The 17298-nt window shown below is 34.7% G+C and overlaps 1 protein-coding gene across 2 annotated transcripts in view; it reads left to right on the top strand.

Annotated features, from left to right (window-relative positions):
- Nucleotides 1–17298, top strand: part of HOOK3 (hook microtubule tethering protein 3) — a 75204-nt gene that overhangs the window by 27469 nt on the left and 30437 nt on the right. For both annotated transcript variants that reach the window (XM_025049899.1, XM_006916259.2), the window contains 2 exons: nt 5409–5572; nt 16496–16636. In XM_025049899.1, the coding sequence (XP_024905667.1) occupies nt 5409–5572; nt 16496–16636 (305 nt within the window). The remainder of the gene's footprint in view (nt 1–5408; nt 5573–16495; nt 16637–17298) is intronic.

Raw genomic sequence — 17298 nt, 5'->3', positions numbered from 1 at the left:
ACGTAGCAAGCTCTGGATACAACCTGCTTTAATATTTAATCAATTCGTGTAGTTCTTATGTCTCTTTCCTGTATTAGGAGGGATATATCAGTGCTAGCTCTCAAAAGGAATGAGGGAGATTTTGAAAAGTCCTGATTTTCAGTATTCATTTCATAGTATAAAAGTCTGACAGTGGCCAGTTTCAAGTTATTAATGGTTAACAAGTCAGCTCACAAGACTATTCATTTAAGTCAGCTTAGTTATAGCTCACAACAGCACACCACCAGTCTCATCAACCTCTGAAAGCCAAAAGACGGTTGGAAAAGTGCTGAATGACTAAAAGGAGTACAGAATGTAGTGGCCAAGAACAGTACAGAATATAAATATTACCTGGGGGTGGGGGAAGAGCTGCTGTAGCAGAACCCCAGAGAGACCACAGGTACCGTGGAAGGCTGAAATAAGGCTAAAACTAGAGGTATCATGTAGACTAGTTAAGCTCCATCACCCCTGTCACCCATTGCATATAGACTGACTTATAGCCAGCTTTCCAATTACAGGGTTCTTTTCTAAAGAAATTAAACAGAAGTATAGAGAGGTTAGACTATTAGTTTTGCAATGTGAGGTTCTTTTCATTTTGTCCTTTCATGAAATCCAGCTTCTTGTAGGTAAATCCCTAAAGTGAAGCCCTTGAGTGCATAACTTCCAGTTACCCCTTGATGTTGACTTATTCTTAAATGAGAGGGAAATCTGCATAACAAAAGATAAAAAGATTGAGATAAACAGGCAACTGACCCTAGAAAAAATGGAGAAATTTGGGGTAGTAGAAGAAATTTTCCTTTTTAATTTATTAAATACTTCCAGTAAAATTAGTGATATTCTGTTAAATAAGGACAAGATGCTATTTTAAAAAACAAAAATCAGAGGTTAAGAAACACTTAAGTATGTTAAAAATAGAATTGCCAAAATGAAAAGTTCAATAGAATAAAGTTGAAATATCTCACAAATAAAGAAAAGAAATAAAATTGGGATTTACCTCAAAATCAGGGAGGCGAGGGGAGAGGATAGCGGTACAGATTAAATGTAATTGGTATGTTTTGATACTCGTTAGAGCTGGGTAATGGGTACACATAGTTCATATTATTTTATACTAGACGCTTTGGATGCATTCAGGAGGAAATGGAATAGCACATTTACTGGGTTATGTAGTAAGTAATATTTAGTCATAATGTGCTATTAATTACTTTTCAATTTTTAGAATTTAAGTATACACAAATGCTAAAGTTTTAAAAGTAAATAGAGTTGATTAATTTTACAAGCAGAATATAAATATTATCTTTGATAATGTAAAATTAAAGTTATGCACTAGGATTGGCAAACAGTAGCTTGCCATCTGTTTTTGTAAATAAAATTTTATTTGTAGCACAGCCACACTCATTCATTGATATATAAGCTGTGGCTGCTTTCATGCTATAATGAAAGTTAAGTACTTGCCACAGAGACCTATGGCCTCAAAGCCTAAGATATTCACTCTTTGATAATTTACAAAGATATTTACCAATCCCTGTTTTAGACAGATTGAAGAGTGAATGGCAGGGTTGCAGAGGTCATGAGAAGAAAAATGGTAGCCCTATAACACACTTAGCTCTGCAGAAAACAGTAATAACACAGTAAAGATAATGTGATCTTTAATGTAATAATGAAAACTTTATTGATTTTAAACATTTAGAATTGTCCTACAGAGAAATGTTGTTGTAAAAGTAAAGGTACAGATGATAAAGGCTGAGAATTAGAAAAGGACAGGAGCGATGAGGAAGGAATAGGCCCACTAATGTTCTTGTCTTACCAAGAAGGGAATCAAGAACCACTTCTGTGGGGCAGCGGGATTACAAGGCTGGCTCCTTCTTGTCATCCAATTTCAGCTCAAAATCACCTGATCATTTGTCATAAAATATTTATTGGGCACTTAGATGTGCCAAGTACTAAATTAGGCCTCCTTGAGTCGTCCTTCCATGGTCAGCCAGTCTAGAGTAATTATGTAGTCTATCATATTCTTATTTTAACCCTCTACATAGCATCTTTCACTCTAGTTTTTGCACATATTTAATTCACTCTGTCAATATTTTTGTGTTTATATATTTACTATGACTTTTTTTTTTTTTAATATATGACTGTTCTACAGGAATAAGAACTTTCTCTGCTTTATTCATCACGGTATGCTTTGCTCCTAGAAAACTGCAACAGTGCCTGGCATGTAGTAGCCACACAATGAATATGAACGAGTGAATGAATGGTGGGTGATTGAATGAAGAGACAATGAATTGTTGTTTAAAATTGCAGAGGTGACCAGTGAAGGAAGTGAGAATAGTGATGTAACTATATTTGTGGAAAGGAGGAGTGGCATAAGTTGTTATAATTTAACATGTCAGAGGGAGAATCACTAGATAATTTCGAAGGTTGAGAAATCGAGGAATGTTAGTGTATAGCATGTTATTTGAGAGATGTAAAGTAATAATTGAAAGCAGTAAAATTAAGAACAGTTAAAAGTAGTTTCCTCTTGGAAGTGGAAAAACTCAACAAGAAACTAGCTTTTCATTATAAGCCCTTTTGCCTTGTTTGATTTTTTATCTAATCAGGTTTATGTATTATTTTTAATTAGTCTCTTTTTTCTGTGTTTTTGAAAAAAGTTTCTGACAAATATATTGATTAAAATATTTTAGCAACATTTGCTATTCTGATAAGTCTAGTATTAAAAATTTTCATTGCACATTTAGCCTTCATATAAATTGACCACATACCAGGTTATAAAACAATCAAAATTTCAAAGAAAATGCAGTTTTCTTTAGATTATGCTCTGTGACCAAAGAATTAAAGTCAGAAATTAGTATCAAAGAAATGAGTTGTTAAAATTTTTCAAGCCTTAAGTATTTATTTAAAAAAAGAATGAAAGAGCAGAAATGAATGAAATAGACCAGTGGCATAGAATAGAGCCACAACTCTATTCTGAGAAAAGACTCATGCTTTTATGGAAATCTCACAAATTACAGATCTGGCATTTCAGATTAATTTATTTATTCAACAGACATTTACTGAGCACCTACTATGTACCATCCAGTGTTCTAATTGCTGTAGATACAATGAAGATGGGGGAAACAGAAATAGATAAAATATCCTTGCCTCCAAGGTGCTTACATTCTAGTCAAGAAGACAGACAATAAAAATAAGAATATAACCTGTTATACGGTCACAAGTATTCTAGAGATAAATAAAGCAGAGAAGATAGAATAGAGAGTAAAGGGTGGTACGAATTATTAGTTTTAAATTGGGTAGTCAATATAGGTGCACTAGAGAAGTGACATGTTAGCGAAATCCTAAGAGGTTAGAGGAGCAAGCCTCCCAGATTCCTGGGGAAGAGCATTAGAGGCTGAGCACATGGCCATGAGGTGGAAGTGTGGCTGGTATTTTCAAGGAACAGAAAGATGAGGATGGCAGGTATAGAAGGGAGTGTGGAAAGAGGAAATCAGTCTGGAGAGTCCTTATGAGCCTTTGTAAAGATTTTGACTTTAAGTAAAGGGAGGCCATTGGAAGATTTCGAACAAAGTAGTCTTGTGATCTGAATTTTGTTTTAATAGATTATTGTGGCTGCTGTGTGGAGAATAGACTAAAGGGGAGGGCCAAATCAGGGAGAGTAATTAAGAGATCATTGCAGTAATCCAGGCAAGAAATTATGTTGGCTTAGATCATTAGAATTTAGGGCCGATAAGAAGTGGTCAAGATATGTTTGAAGATAGAGCCAATGTTATTTGCTGACAGATTGGATGTGTGTTTGATGGAAAGATATTAAGGCTTATGACTGAGCAACTGGAAGGATAGAGTTACTATTTACTGAAACGGGAAAGACCGTGGAAGCACTAGGGATAGGGAGTAATTAAGAGTTCCACTTGGACGATTTAAATTTGACATGTCTATTAGACATTCAAGTGGAAATTATATCCAGTTCAAGGTTCCAGGCTAGAAATAGAAATGTGTGAATTGTCAGTGAATAGATGGTATTTACAGCCATGAAACTGGAAGCCATCATTGTATTTAGAAAAGAAAAACTGCAAGGTCCTTCAATGGCAGGTAAATTAAGAAGAATTGACTAAGGAGAAAGAGAAGATAAGAACAGTGAATTGGTACAGAAACCAAGGGAGTAAGGTGACCTGGAAACCAAGTGAAAAAAATGCTTCAACGAGGAAGATGATGTGATCAGTTCTGTCACATGTTCTTGATAGATGGTAGTGACATGGAGGTCAGTAGTGATCCTCATGAGCAGTTTTGGTGGAATGGTGGGTCAATAGCCTAACTAGAACAAGTTCAAAAGGAAATGAGAGATGGAGAGGAGTATTAGAAATGAGAGATGGAGAGGAGTATTAGAAATGAGGGATGGAGAGGAGTATTAGAAATGGCAATCAACTTCGGCTTTTATAACTTTACTGAGATATAGCTGACATACAATAAACTACTTATATTTAAATTATACAGTTTTGATGCATGTTGACATATTATGAAACCCCCACAATCAATATAATGAACCCATCACCCCCAGAAGTTTCCTCATGACTCTTTGTAATCCCTCTCCAGTCCCAAACTCTGCTTCCTGTCACTGTAAATTGGCTTATATCTTCTATAATTATATGTAAAAGGAATCATACAGTGTATACTGATTTTTTTTGGTCTGATTTCTTTCATTATTTTGAGAGTCGTTCATGTTTTCAGTATCAATAGTTAATTCTTTTTTACTGCCAAATAATATTCTGTTGTATGGATATCTTAAATTTTATCCATTTACCTGTTAGTGAACATTTGTGTTGTTTCTAGTTTTTCTCTATTACCAATGAAGCTATTATAAACATTTTTTATAAGTCTTTGTGTGGACATGTGCTTTTATTTCTCTTGAGTAAATAAATACCTAGGAGCTGAATGGCTGGGTTATGTGGCAGTTGCATGTTTAATTTTTTTGAAAATACAAAACTCTTTTCCATAGTTCTTAAACATTTTACATTCTCACCAGAAGTGTATGAGGCTTCTATTTGCACACGTGGTACAGCTGATCTTTTTAATTTTAGCCATTCTAGTGAGAGGGTATTGGTAATAACATAGTGGTTTTAATTTGCTTTTCCTAATGACTAATCATAAGTATCTTTTCGTGCTTAGTTGCCATCTATATATCTTCTTTATTGAACTGTCTTTTTAGATATAAAATAAAGAATGAATTCTTGCTTACTCTTACATATTACTCTACCTGTTCCAAAATAATGGAAATGTCTTAAGTGGATGTTGATTGGACTTCTTTAAAAACAGGCTTTAATTTATAATGCTAATTCACAGGTGATTATGTTAATACCAGTGTAATTGGAAGAAATAACTGCTGTCTTTCTATATTCTAACAGGTTGCAGCATTACAAGAAGAGAAAAGTAGTCTGTTGGCAGAGAATCAGGTATTAATGGAAAGACTTAATCAATCCGATTCTATAGAAGACCCTAACAGCCCAGCAGGAAGAAGGCATCTGCAGCTCCAAACTCAGTTAGAACAGCTCCAAGAAGAGACGTTCAGGTAAAAGACCACTCACTAAAATCTGATTTTTTAAAATTTGATAACTTTCTTTTTAAAGTTAAGAATATAGTGTTAAGACTTCTGGGTAGCTGCAGACCAAGGAGACTGTGTAATAAACAACTTCCCCAAAATCGTCCCACATGACATGAAATAACTTCATGTCTAGGAAAACTTCTCTTGGCAGAGAATCATCAAAGCTATATCTTCAATATTACTTGAGGTCAGACTGCCCCAAGTGAACTATAACTGTGAGTGAAAAAAGAAAAACACCAACCCCACATCCCACACACCTGTCCCATCCCCATCCTGCTGGGTGCTTTGAGGCAAGTAAAGGCAGACTGAGGAAAAAATCAGAGGAAGACAGAACACTCGTGAAGGGGCCTGTGGATGAGTTGGAGCAATCACAAAAAAAGAGATGAAATTCACTCAAAATCTGAAATCATTTTTAAAACAAAAAAAGGAGATTAGGCCATAAACCGCAGGAAACAAATTTCAAATAAGTGCATCTTCTTAAAGGGCTTGGCACCAACAAAAGATACTGGTACTGAATTTAAAGAAATTGGTGCCCTTCCCAGGCGCTCAGTTAAGGAGACACAATGCAAATGCCAGGTGCATGATTTCTCGAGACAGACTTATGTGAAGAGCAGGCTGACTTAAAGGGTCAGTCTTCTAATCACATCTCTGGCAGAGGAAAAGGCCAAAAGAAAAAGAAAGGGCCTTTGGCAATTGGGTGGTGAAAGAGAAAAGGAGAAATTTGGTGTCATGCAAGACAAAACAACCATAAAATTGAAGGGCTTAGCAGTATGATAAAAATATTTTGTTATGGTTTACTATAAAATACGTTATGACCTCTTTCTTAACCTAGCCACAGATTTCCAGTTTTAAAATAGTAAGAGAAATGAAAATCAATTGGATTTTTACTTTATCAACTAGCATAGTATGGTAACATATCCTTGTTATTCCTCAGTGAAATGTTTCTGTTTTCTTTTTGCCTTAGCAGGAAAAAAATTAAAAACTAGTCTTCTCAGAAACTTTAGAAACAGCCCATTCTCTATGGTCTACATCAGTAATTCAAAGTGTGGTCTGAGAAACGCTGCAGGTTCACTGACCCCTCTCAGAGTCTTCAGGGCCCTCTCTTTTCCAACTGTGTATCTGTGGAAGGCCGAATTTCCTTCATATACTTTAGTTTAAAAACCATAATGAATTAATGTAGAAATAAATATGACAACCCAGCTGTCTTTTATTAAACCAGATTATTTGAATCACAAAAATGTAAAACATTGCCACTCTTTTCATTTTTTTAGAAATATAGTTATTTTACATAAACAATATTATCTATATTAACATAATGGCTTTATTAAATATCAGAAGTTCTTTTGAATCTGAGTATGTTCTTTTGAATCTGAGTAATTTTAACAGTGAGATCAAAAAATTTGAGAACGCTTCATCTGTATCTTGACTTTCTAAGACAGAATCAGTAGATGGTAAAATCTAATTATTACTTTACCCTTTGTTTCTAAATTGTGTCTTTTTAAAAAGTTATAGTTGACATACAATATTATATTAGTTTCAGGTGTACAACATAATGATTCAACATTTATATATCCCTTTTAAAGTGGTCACCACAGTAAGACTAGTTACCATCTGTTACTGTATATAGTTATTACAATATTATTGATTCTATTCACTATGCTTACATTACATCCCCATGACTCATTTTATAACTGGAAATTTGTACTTCTTAATTCCCTTCCCCTTTACCACCTATCATCCGTCACCCCTGCGACAACCATTAGTTTGTTCTGTCTATGAATTTGTTCCTATTCCATTTTGTTTCTTTGTTTTGTTTTTTACAATTTCACAAATAAGTGAAATCATAGTATTTGTCTTTATTCAACTTATTTCACTTAACATAATATTCTGCAGGTCCGTTCATATCTCAGGTGGCAAGATTTCGTTCTTTTTTATGGCTAAGTAATATTCCATTGTGTATATGTGCCATATCTTCTTTATCCAGTCATCTATTAATGGACACTTAGGTTATTTCCATATCTTGGTTATTGTTAAGTGCTGCAGTGAACATAGGGGTGCATATATCTTTTTAAATTATTGTTTTCATTTTCTTTGGATAAGTACCCAGAAGTGGAATTGCTAGGCCGTAGAGTAGTTCTAGTTTTAATTTTTTGAGAAACTGCCATACTGCTTTCCAATTTGCAAGCCCATCAACAGTGCACGAGGGTTCTCTTTACATTCTCGCCAACACTTTTTTTTTTTTTTTTTTTTTATAAAACCCATTTTGCCGGTAGGTGCAAGGTGATATTTCATTGTGGTTTTGATTTGCATTTGCCTAATAATTAGTGATGCTGAGTTTCTTTTTCATGTATCTGTTAGCCATACAGATGAAAGACATTCATCTGTATGTCTTTAGAGAAATGTCTGTTCGAGTCTTCTGCCTACTTTTTAATTGGATTGTTTGGGGGGTTTTTTGATGTTGAATTGTATGAATTCTTTATATATTTTGGATATTAACCCCTTATTGGACATATCATTTGCAAAATATCCTCTCCCATTTAGTAGGTTGCTTTTCATTTGGTGGATAGTTTCCTTCACTGTGCAAAAGCTTTTTAGTTTATGTAAACTAAATTATTTGTTTAGTTTTACTTGTGTTGCCTTTGCCAAGGAGACATATCCAAAAAATATTGCAAAGACCAATGTAAAGAGTTTACTGCATGTTTTCTTCTGGGAGTTATATGGTTTCAGACAGGTCTTACATTTAAGTCTTTAATCATTTTGAATTTATTTTTGTATATAGTGTGAGAAAGTGGTCTAGTTTCATTTTTTTGTGTCTATCTGTTTTCCCAACAATATTTGTTAAAGAGACTGTCTTTTACCCATTGTATATTCTTGCCTTCTTTGTCATAGATTAATTTACCATGTAAGTATCGGTTTATTTCTGGCTCTCTATGTATCTGTTTTTGTGCCAGTACCATACTGCTTTGATTAGTATAGTTTGAAATCAGGGAGTTAGATATCGCCAACTTTGTTTTTGTTGTGTTGTTCTCAAGACTTTTTTCGCTATTCAGAGTCTTTTGTAGTTCCATATAAGTTTTATATGTTCTATTATTTGTTCTTGTTCTGTGAAAAATACCATTGGCATTTTAATAGAAATTGTACTGAATCTGTAGATTGCTTTGGGTAGTATGGACATTTAACAATATTTAATTCATCTGATCCATGAGCACTGTTCATCCTTCCCTTTATTTGTATCTTCAGTTTCTTTCATTAACGTTTTGTAGTTTTCGTAGTATAGGTTTTTTACAACCTTGGTTAAATTTATTCTTAGGTGCTTTTTTTGTTTTGTTTTTTTTCAGTTGTAAATAGGATTGTTTTCTTAATTTCTCTTTCTGATACCTTGTTATTGGTGCATAGAAATGCAACAGATTTCTGAATATTAATATTGTATCCTGCAATTTTACCGAATTCATTTATTAGTTCTAATAGTTTTTTGGTGGAATTTTTTATAGTTTAGTAGTGACAGTTTTACTTCTTCCTTTGCAGTTTGGATGCCTTTATCTCTTTTCTTTGTCTGATTGTCGTGGCTAGGACTTCCAATACTGTGTTGCATAAGAGTAGTGAGAGTGGGCATCTTGTTCTTGATCTCAGAGTAAAAGCTTTCAAGTTTTCATTGTTGAGTATGATGTTAGCTGTGGATTTGTCTTATATGGCCTTGATTTTATGTCGGGATATGTTCCTTCTATATCCACTTTAGTGAGTTTTTATTATAAATGGATGTTGAATTTTGTCAAATGCTTTCTCTGCACCTATTGATATAATCATATGATTTTTATCCTTTTATTTTGTTTATGTGATATATCACATTCATTTGAGAATATTGAACTATCCTTGCATCCCTGGAATGAATCTCCTTTGATCATGGTGTATGATCTTTTTGATGTATTGCTGAATTCTGTTTGCTAATGTTTTGTTAAGGATTTTTCCATCTCTGTTCATCAGGGATATTGGCCTGTAATTTTTCTTTTTCTTTTTGTAGTGGTTTTGTCTGGTTTTGGTATCTGTTATGCTGCTGGCCTTGTAGAATGAGTAAGAGAGCTTTCCTTCCTCTTTAATTTTTAGTATAGTATGAGAAGGTTAGATATTGATTATTCTTTGACTGTTGTAAGAATTCACCTGTGACTCTGTCTGGTCCTGAACTTTTGTTTACTGGAAGCTTTTTGATTAGTGATTGAATTTTGTTTCCAGTAATTGGTCTGTGCAAATGTTGTGCTTCTTCCTGATTCAGTCTTGGAAGATTATCTGTTTCTAAGAATTTATCCATTTATTCTGTGTTGTTTGTCAAATTTGTTGGCATACATTTGTTCGTAGTGTTCTCTTATAATCCTTTGTATTCCTGCGGTATTGGTTGTCACTTCACTTTCATTTCTGATTTTATTTATTTGGGCCTTCTCTTTCTTGATAAGTCTAGCTAAAGGTTTATCTTTTGTTTATCTTTTCAAAGAACCAGTTCTTAGTTTCTATAGTTTTTTTTTTTTTTAAGTCTTTTTTATTTATTTCTGCTCTGATCTTTATTAATGCCTGCCTTCTACTCACTTTAGGCTTAGTTTGGTTTTTTTTTTCTAGTTTTTTGGGGTATATGGTTAGATTGTTTATTTTAGATTTTACTGATTTCTTGAGGTAGGCCTGTGTCACTATGACTTTTTCTTTTGGGAGTGCTTTTGCTATGTCGCAGAGATTTTGGATTGTTGTGTTTCCATTTTCATTTGTCTCAAGATATTTTTTTATTTCCTCCTTGATTTGTTCATTAATCCACTGAATCTTTAGTAGCATGTTGGTTAGCTTCTATTGTATCTATTATAGGTTTTTGGTGTCTTTTTTTTTTTTTTCCAGTTTTCTTCTTATAATTGATTTCTAGTTTCATATCATTATAATCAAAGAAGATGCTTGATATGATTTCAGTCTTGTTAAATTTACTGAGAAGTGTTTTTATGGCTTAACATGTGATCTATCCTGGAAGATGTTCCACGTGCACTTGAAAAGAATTGTATCCTGCTGTTTTAGGGTGGGCTATTCTCTTAATATATATTAAGTCTGACTTGAAAAGAATTGTATCCTGCTGTTTTAGGGTGGACTATTTAAGTCTGTCTGGTCTACTGTGTCATTTAAGGCCACTGTTTCCTTATTGATTTTCTGTCTGGGTAATCTATCCATTGAGATAAGTGGGGTGTTAAAGTCCCCTACTAGTATCGTAGTACTGTCAATTTCTCCCTTTAGTCCATTAATAATTGCTTTATGTATTTAGGTGCTCCTTCATTGGGTGAGTAGATGTTTAGAAGTATTATATCCTCTCGTTAGATTGATCCCTTTATCATTATGTAATTTCTTTCTTTGTCTGTTGTTATCGTCTTTGTTTTAAAATCTATTTTATCTGATGTAAGTATTGCTACCTCAGCTTTCTTTTTGTTTCCATTTGCATGAAACATCTTTTTCCATCCCTTTACTTTCAATCTGTGTGTGTGTGTTTCAATCCAAAGTGAGTCCATTGTAGGCAGAATATCCATGGGTCTTGGTTTTTTTTTTAATCTCTTTAGCCACCGTATGTCTTTTGATTGAAGCATTTAGTCCAGTAGTCCCCAACCTTTTTGTCACCAGGAACCAATGCTCCTATGAGAATCCACTGCCTGATGATTTGAGGTGGAGCTGAAGCGGTGATGCTAGCACTGGGGAGCGGCTGCAAATACAAATGAAGTTTCGCTCACTTGCCTGCCGCTCATCTCCTGATGTCGACCCGGTTTCAACAGGCCACAGACCCGTACCAGTCCATGGCCCAGGGGTTGAGGACCCTTGATTTAGTCCACTTACATTTAAAATAATTTTAGGTATTTATGGAAATGACTTACTGTCATTTTATTAAATATTTTCTGATTATTTTTGTAGTTCTGTGTTTCATCTTTTGTTCTCTTTTCTTGTACATTGATGACTTTCTTTAGTGATTCATTTGGGTTCCTTTTCCTTTATTTTTTTTGTGTATCTAGTATAGGTTTTTGGTTTGTGGTTACCATAAGATTCATATGTAACAAACCGTGTTTATAGTAATCTATTTTAAGTTGATGGTTACTTAAGTTTGATTACATTTTAAAAGCATTATATTTTTTACTCACCTCCACCCACGTTTACGTTTTTGACATCATATTTTATATCTTTATCCTTTGTATGTGTGTTCCTTAATTTATTACTGTATTTACACATGCTCTTACTACTTTTATCTTTTAATATTCATACTGTCTTGATAACAGGTTGATCTACTACATTTACTAAATATTTGCCTTTATCAGTGAGATTTTTCCTTTCCTATATGTTCTTATTTTTAGTTCTGGCCTTTTCTTTTTAACGTAAAAAAGTCTCTAACATTTCTTATAATGCTGATTTAGTGGTGATGAACATTTCAGCTTTTGCTGGTTTGGGAAATTATCTCTTCTTCAATTCTTAATGATAAACTTGCTGCATGAAGTATTCTTGGCTGTAGGTTTTTTCTCTTTTATCACATTGAATACATTGTGCTGTTCCCTTCTGGCCTAAAACGTTTCTGTTGAAAAATCAGCTTATAGTCTCTTTGGGGATCTCTTGTATATAACTAGCTGCTTTTCTCCTGCTGCTTTTAAGATTCTCTTTATCTTGACCTTTTAGCATTTTAATTATGATGTGTCTTGTTATGGGTCTCTGTGGGTTCATCTTGTTTGGGACTCTTGTTCTTGGACTCAGATGTCTGTTTGCCAAGTTGGGGAAGTTTTCAGCCATTATTTCTTCAAACAGATATTCTGTCTCTTTCTCTCTCTACTCCTTTTGGGGTCCCTATGATTTGACTATTGATATGCTTGATGTTGTCCCAGAGGTCCCTTAAACTATCTTCATTGTTTTAATTATTCTTTTTTTCCTTTTGCTGTTCCGATTGGGTGATTTCCTCTACCTTTTCTTTCAGCTCCCTGACTCATTCTTTTCCATCATCTAATCTGCTGATGATTCACTCTTGTGTATTTTTCATTTCAATTATTGTATTCAGTTCCGATTGTTATTTTTTGTATTTCCTATCTCTTTGTTGAAGTTCTCACTAAGTTCGTTTGCTCTCCTGAGTTTATTGAGCGTCCTTATAACTAGTGTTTTGAACTCTTTATCTTGTAAGTTGCTTGTCTCCAGTTCATTTAGTTCTTTTACTGGGGTTTTATCCTCTTCTTTTGTCGGAACATATTTCTGTGTCTCCTCATTTTGGCTGTCTCTCTGTGTTTGTTTCTGTGAATTAGGCAAAACAGCAACCTTTCCTGGTCTCCGAGGAGTAGCCTTGTGTAGGAGTTTCCCCTTTGTAGAGTGTGTGTGCTGGGTGCATTTGGCAGGCCAGCTGGACCCGAAATGGGCATAGGCTGGAGGGACACTACACCAGGGCCACCTAGGCAGGCCGGTTGGAGCTGGAGTGGGCTGTGGGGAGTAGCCACAGCTGCTCTAATGGGCTAGCAGTTGCTGTACCTGTAGCCGGCTGAGGTTGTTGGTAGTCCTGGGGTCAGGCTGCACTGGGGCCACCTTGGTAGGCTGAGCAAAGTTATAGTTGTGGTGGGTTCGGGCCGTGGGAAGGTCCAGGGACAAGCCACACTGGGGTTTCTTTGGCAGGCCAGTTGGAGGGGCCTCAGACCAAGGGGAATCCTGGGGCCATGTTGCACCAGGGCGTGCAGCTGTAGCTGAAGTGGTGTGATCTGCAAGAAATTCTAGGTATAACCCACACCAAGCCAGCAGTTGTAGCCAGGGCAGGTTCCAGATGCAAGGTGTCATGGGGGTCAGCCACTGTAGGGATGCCTTGGCAAACCAGCTGGAAGCTAGAGCAGGCTGTTGGGAGACCCAGGGGTATATTGCACTGGGGCCCAGGACTGTAGGTGGAGTGGACATGGGGTTGAGGGGAGTTTGGGGACAAGCCAGGCAGCTGTTGTGGGCCTAGAGTCTAGCACATACTCTGATAGCCTTGGCTGGCTGGCTAGAAAACCTGGATCATGTTCCTTCTGGTGAGATTAAGATGTAAGGGGAGTGCAACAAATGGCTCTGCCTGGTACCTCCAACAACAGAATAGAGTTCCCATAGCTCCCCTCCATTTGGCGAATGCTGTAGGGTTGGTGAATGGATTTCCTTTCCTTTTAGTCTAGGTGCCTGTTAAAACATTCTTTTTCTCCTGTGCCCCAGGACAAAAGAGTCAGTGATTCCTCCCTTCTGCAGGTCAGTGCGTTGGGGATGGGGTTCCGTGTCTGAGTCTTTCCCACCCTTTTCTATGTAGCCCCTCTCTCTCGCTTATTGTCCAGAAGCTGTTCAGTTGTCTTCAGTTCTTCAGAGGGAGTTGCTCTATCTGTAGGTATAAATTCAGTGTATTTATGGGAGGGTACATATGTTCAGTGTCCTATGTCACCATCTTGGGGGGAAGCCTCTAAATTGTGTCCAGTGTTTAAAGCATGATTTTGGGGAAGTAGTATTTAGAATTGTCTTACATTTTCATTATAAAGGAAATAGTTCCAGAATACATATTGCAGTATTGTATTTTGAAATACTTAAATTAAGTCAAATGTTTTATCAATACTATACATATCTTAGTATTTTTTATTCTATATAGTCAGATATGATATAAGATGAGGATGAATATTAATCTATTTGACTTTTTTCTAGAGATTTAAAAAATCCTGGCATTGCCCCTTAATAGATTTGTAGACTTGGGCATGCCTCCATTTTCTCCACTATATTAAGGTGTAATAGTATTATCTACCTTCTAGATTTTTAAATGAGTATTGAATGAGTTAAATATTAAATGAGTCAATATATGTAAAATACTGAGGATATTGCCTAGTACATAGATGCTATTGTAAGATTTAGATGTTATTACATTTCTAGAAAATGAAATAAGAAAAAAGAAATGGGGTCAAAATATTGGTAAGACAAAAAGTTGGTAGATAATATGTTTATCTACCTAGAGAATTAACTGTGAAAAGTTCTTAGACTCAATAAACATTAAACGGGGAGGGGATGATTGTAAAACATTTGCATAGATCATAAATTTTTCTAGTAATAACTAGGTAGTGTCCCCAGGAAAAACTTACATTTATAGGTATATAAGTACCTAAAAAATTTTTAAGTACAGTAGTCCCATGTTATCTGCAATTTCAACTTTCCATGGTTTCAATTACCCGTGGTCAACTGCAATTCAAAAATATTAGATGAGAAATTCCAGAAATAAGCAATTCATAACTTTTAAATTGCATACTGTTCTGAGTAGTGTGATGAAATCTCATGCTATCCTACCTGGGACATGAACCATCTCTTTGTTCAGTGTATCTACCCTGTATACACTACCTACCAATAAGTCACTTAGTAGCTATCTAAGTTATCAGATCAGCTGTTGTAATATCACAGTACTTATGTTCAGGTGACATTTACTTAGTAATGACCTCAAATGCAACAGTAGTAATGCCGGCAATTCATATATGCCAAAGAAAAGCTGTAAAGTGCTTCCTTTATATGAAAAAGTATGTATGTGTAGGAAGAAACACAGTTTGGTACTATCCACAGTTTGGTACTGTCCACACTTTCAGGCATCCATGGTGGGGTGGGTAGTCTTGGAACAGATAAGTGATGACTACTGTGATATTAGGGACTCATATGATGAAAACTTCTAAGTTATACATTAAAAATGTTTTAATTTATGGAGAGATAATATATTTTTGTGTTTTTCATAACATTTTGTAAGAATGCTATTTTCTCTTAAATTGTTATATAATTTGAACTTGATTCCCATTTGAATTTTATGTTCATCTAAAAATGTTAAAAAGCAAGAGATTCCTATAACATTTCGAGAACAAAGTATAATTAGGGAGTACTTGCCGTATCCAGTGTTGAAATATGTTATAAGCCTATGCTAATGAAAATAGTTTAGTACTGATGCAGCAAATTACAGACAAACCAGTGACACAAATGAAGATCCAGAAACCCATCCCAGTGTATATAAAAATGTGTAGTATGATAAAGGTAGCATTTTTCCAATCAATAGAGAAAAGTTAAATTATTTGTTAAGTGGTTTGAGAACAGTTGGTAGATATTTCGGCAGGAAAAGTTAGATTCTACATTACATCATATACCAAAATGAGTTCCAGGGAATTTGAGAACTTTAGTGTTAAAAAACTTTGTAAATACTAACAAAATATAAGATTAAAAGAAAAAACCTTTCTAATCATATACTAAAAGTGAAAACTATATAGTATAAGATTCATCAGTTGAGTTACATAAAAACTAAGAATTTTTGTACATTAAATATTTACATAAATAATATTAAAGGTAAATAATCAACGATAAATATTTGTGAAATGAGAGAGAGAATCTTTTAAATAAAGAAAGGATTAGGATTATGTTATGCAAAACAAATAAGAAGTAGGAACAGTATTATCCATTATTTTGGGTAAAAAAGACCTATGAATAGAAATCAGACTGGAAGATATGCTCCAAAAATGTTAATAGTAGTTATTTATTTAGATTATGATTTTTACCTTTTTTGCATTTCTGTATTTTGTAAATTTTCAACAAGGAATATAAATTTTATACTTAAAAATAGAATTTTAAGTAAATTGTATCTGCTGTATTTTGAAATATATTACTTGATGTCTAACTCTCTGAAAAGAGGAATAATAATTAGTTGTTATCTTTCTACAAGCCTTGAAACATTGGAATCCATTTTTAGGATAGTTAAAACTTAGAATTGTAGTTCATGGTCACAAAAGTAGGAGACAGATTCAAGAATTCATTCTCATGTTGTTTTTATTTCCTTTTACTGTTCTAAGGAGAATTATTAGACAGTAAATAGTACTTTCTTGGTTTATTTTGTTTTGGTTACAGACTAGAAGCAGCCAAAGATGATTATCGCATACGCTGTGAAGAGTTAGAAAAGGAAATCTCTGAACTTCGGCAACAGAATGATGAACTAACCACTTTGGCAGATGACGCTCAGTCTCTAAAAGATGAAATAGATGTTCTTAGGTAAACAATCTTACCATCTCTGTAGAATCTCAGACCCACCATCACCCAGAACAGTTCTACAACCAGTGTTACAAACTCTAGGTTCTCTGAGCATAGCAGGGTGTTTAAGAGCCAGATTACCTGGGTTTAGAGCTCAGTGCCACAATCTGTTTAACTTCCATGTAACCATTTTTTCATCCATAAAATGGAAATAATACACTTACCTCTACCTCAGATTTACATGTGGAATTAAGTGAGTTTATATTTGTAAACACTTGGAACAGTATCTGGCAAATTAGTGCTATGTAAATGTTTGTCAAATGGAAATTAATCTCTGCGTATCACTTCATGCTTATATAGCTCTGGAGCTTTTCTTATTACTACTCCTTTTCTTTAATTTTGAGTCCTCCAGTCACTTCGTCTTTCTTTTTCTCAGATACTGTCACATCCCACAAGGTTTCTTTCATTTTCTTGCTAAACCTTTTTATCTTCACCTCAGCTATTCTCACACTAGGCACCTCACTCCCCGCCACCTCATTTTTCCACCTTTCTACTTCTTGTATAATCTATCCTCTGTTGGATCATTTCAGCCATCTGTATTTTACATTTTTGCTCTTTGAGTACTGGGAACGAATAGAAAAAATCACATAGTGATTTAGTTTTGTTCTACTACAAATTCATGA

The sequence above is a fragment of the Pteropus alecto genome, unplaced genomic scaffold, assembly GCF_000325575.1.
Source record: "Pteropus alecto unplaced genomic scaffold, ASM32557v1 scaffold24, whole genome shotgun sequence".
NCBI lineage: Eukaryota > Metazoa > Chordata > Mammalia > Chiroptera > Pteropodidae > Pteropus > Pteropus alecto.
Note: the sequence above shows the minus strand (reverse complement) of the source record. Positions and strands in the feature narration are given on the sequence as shown.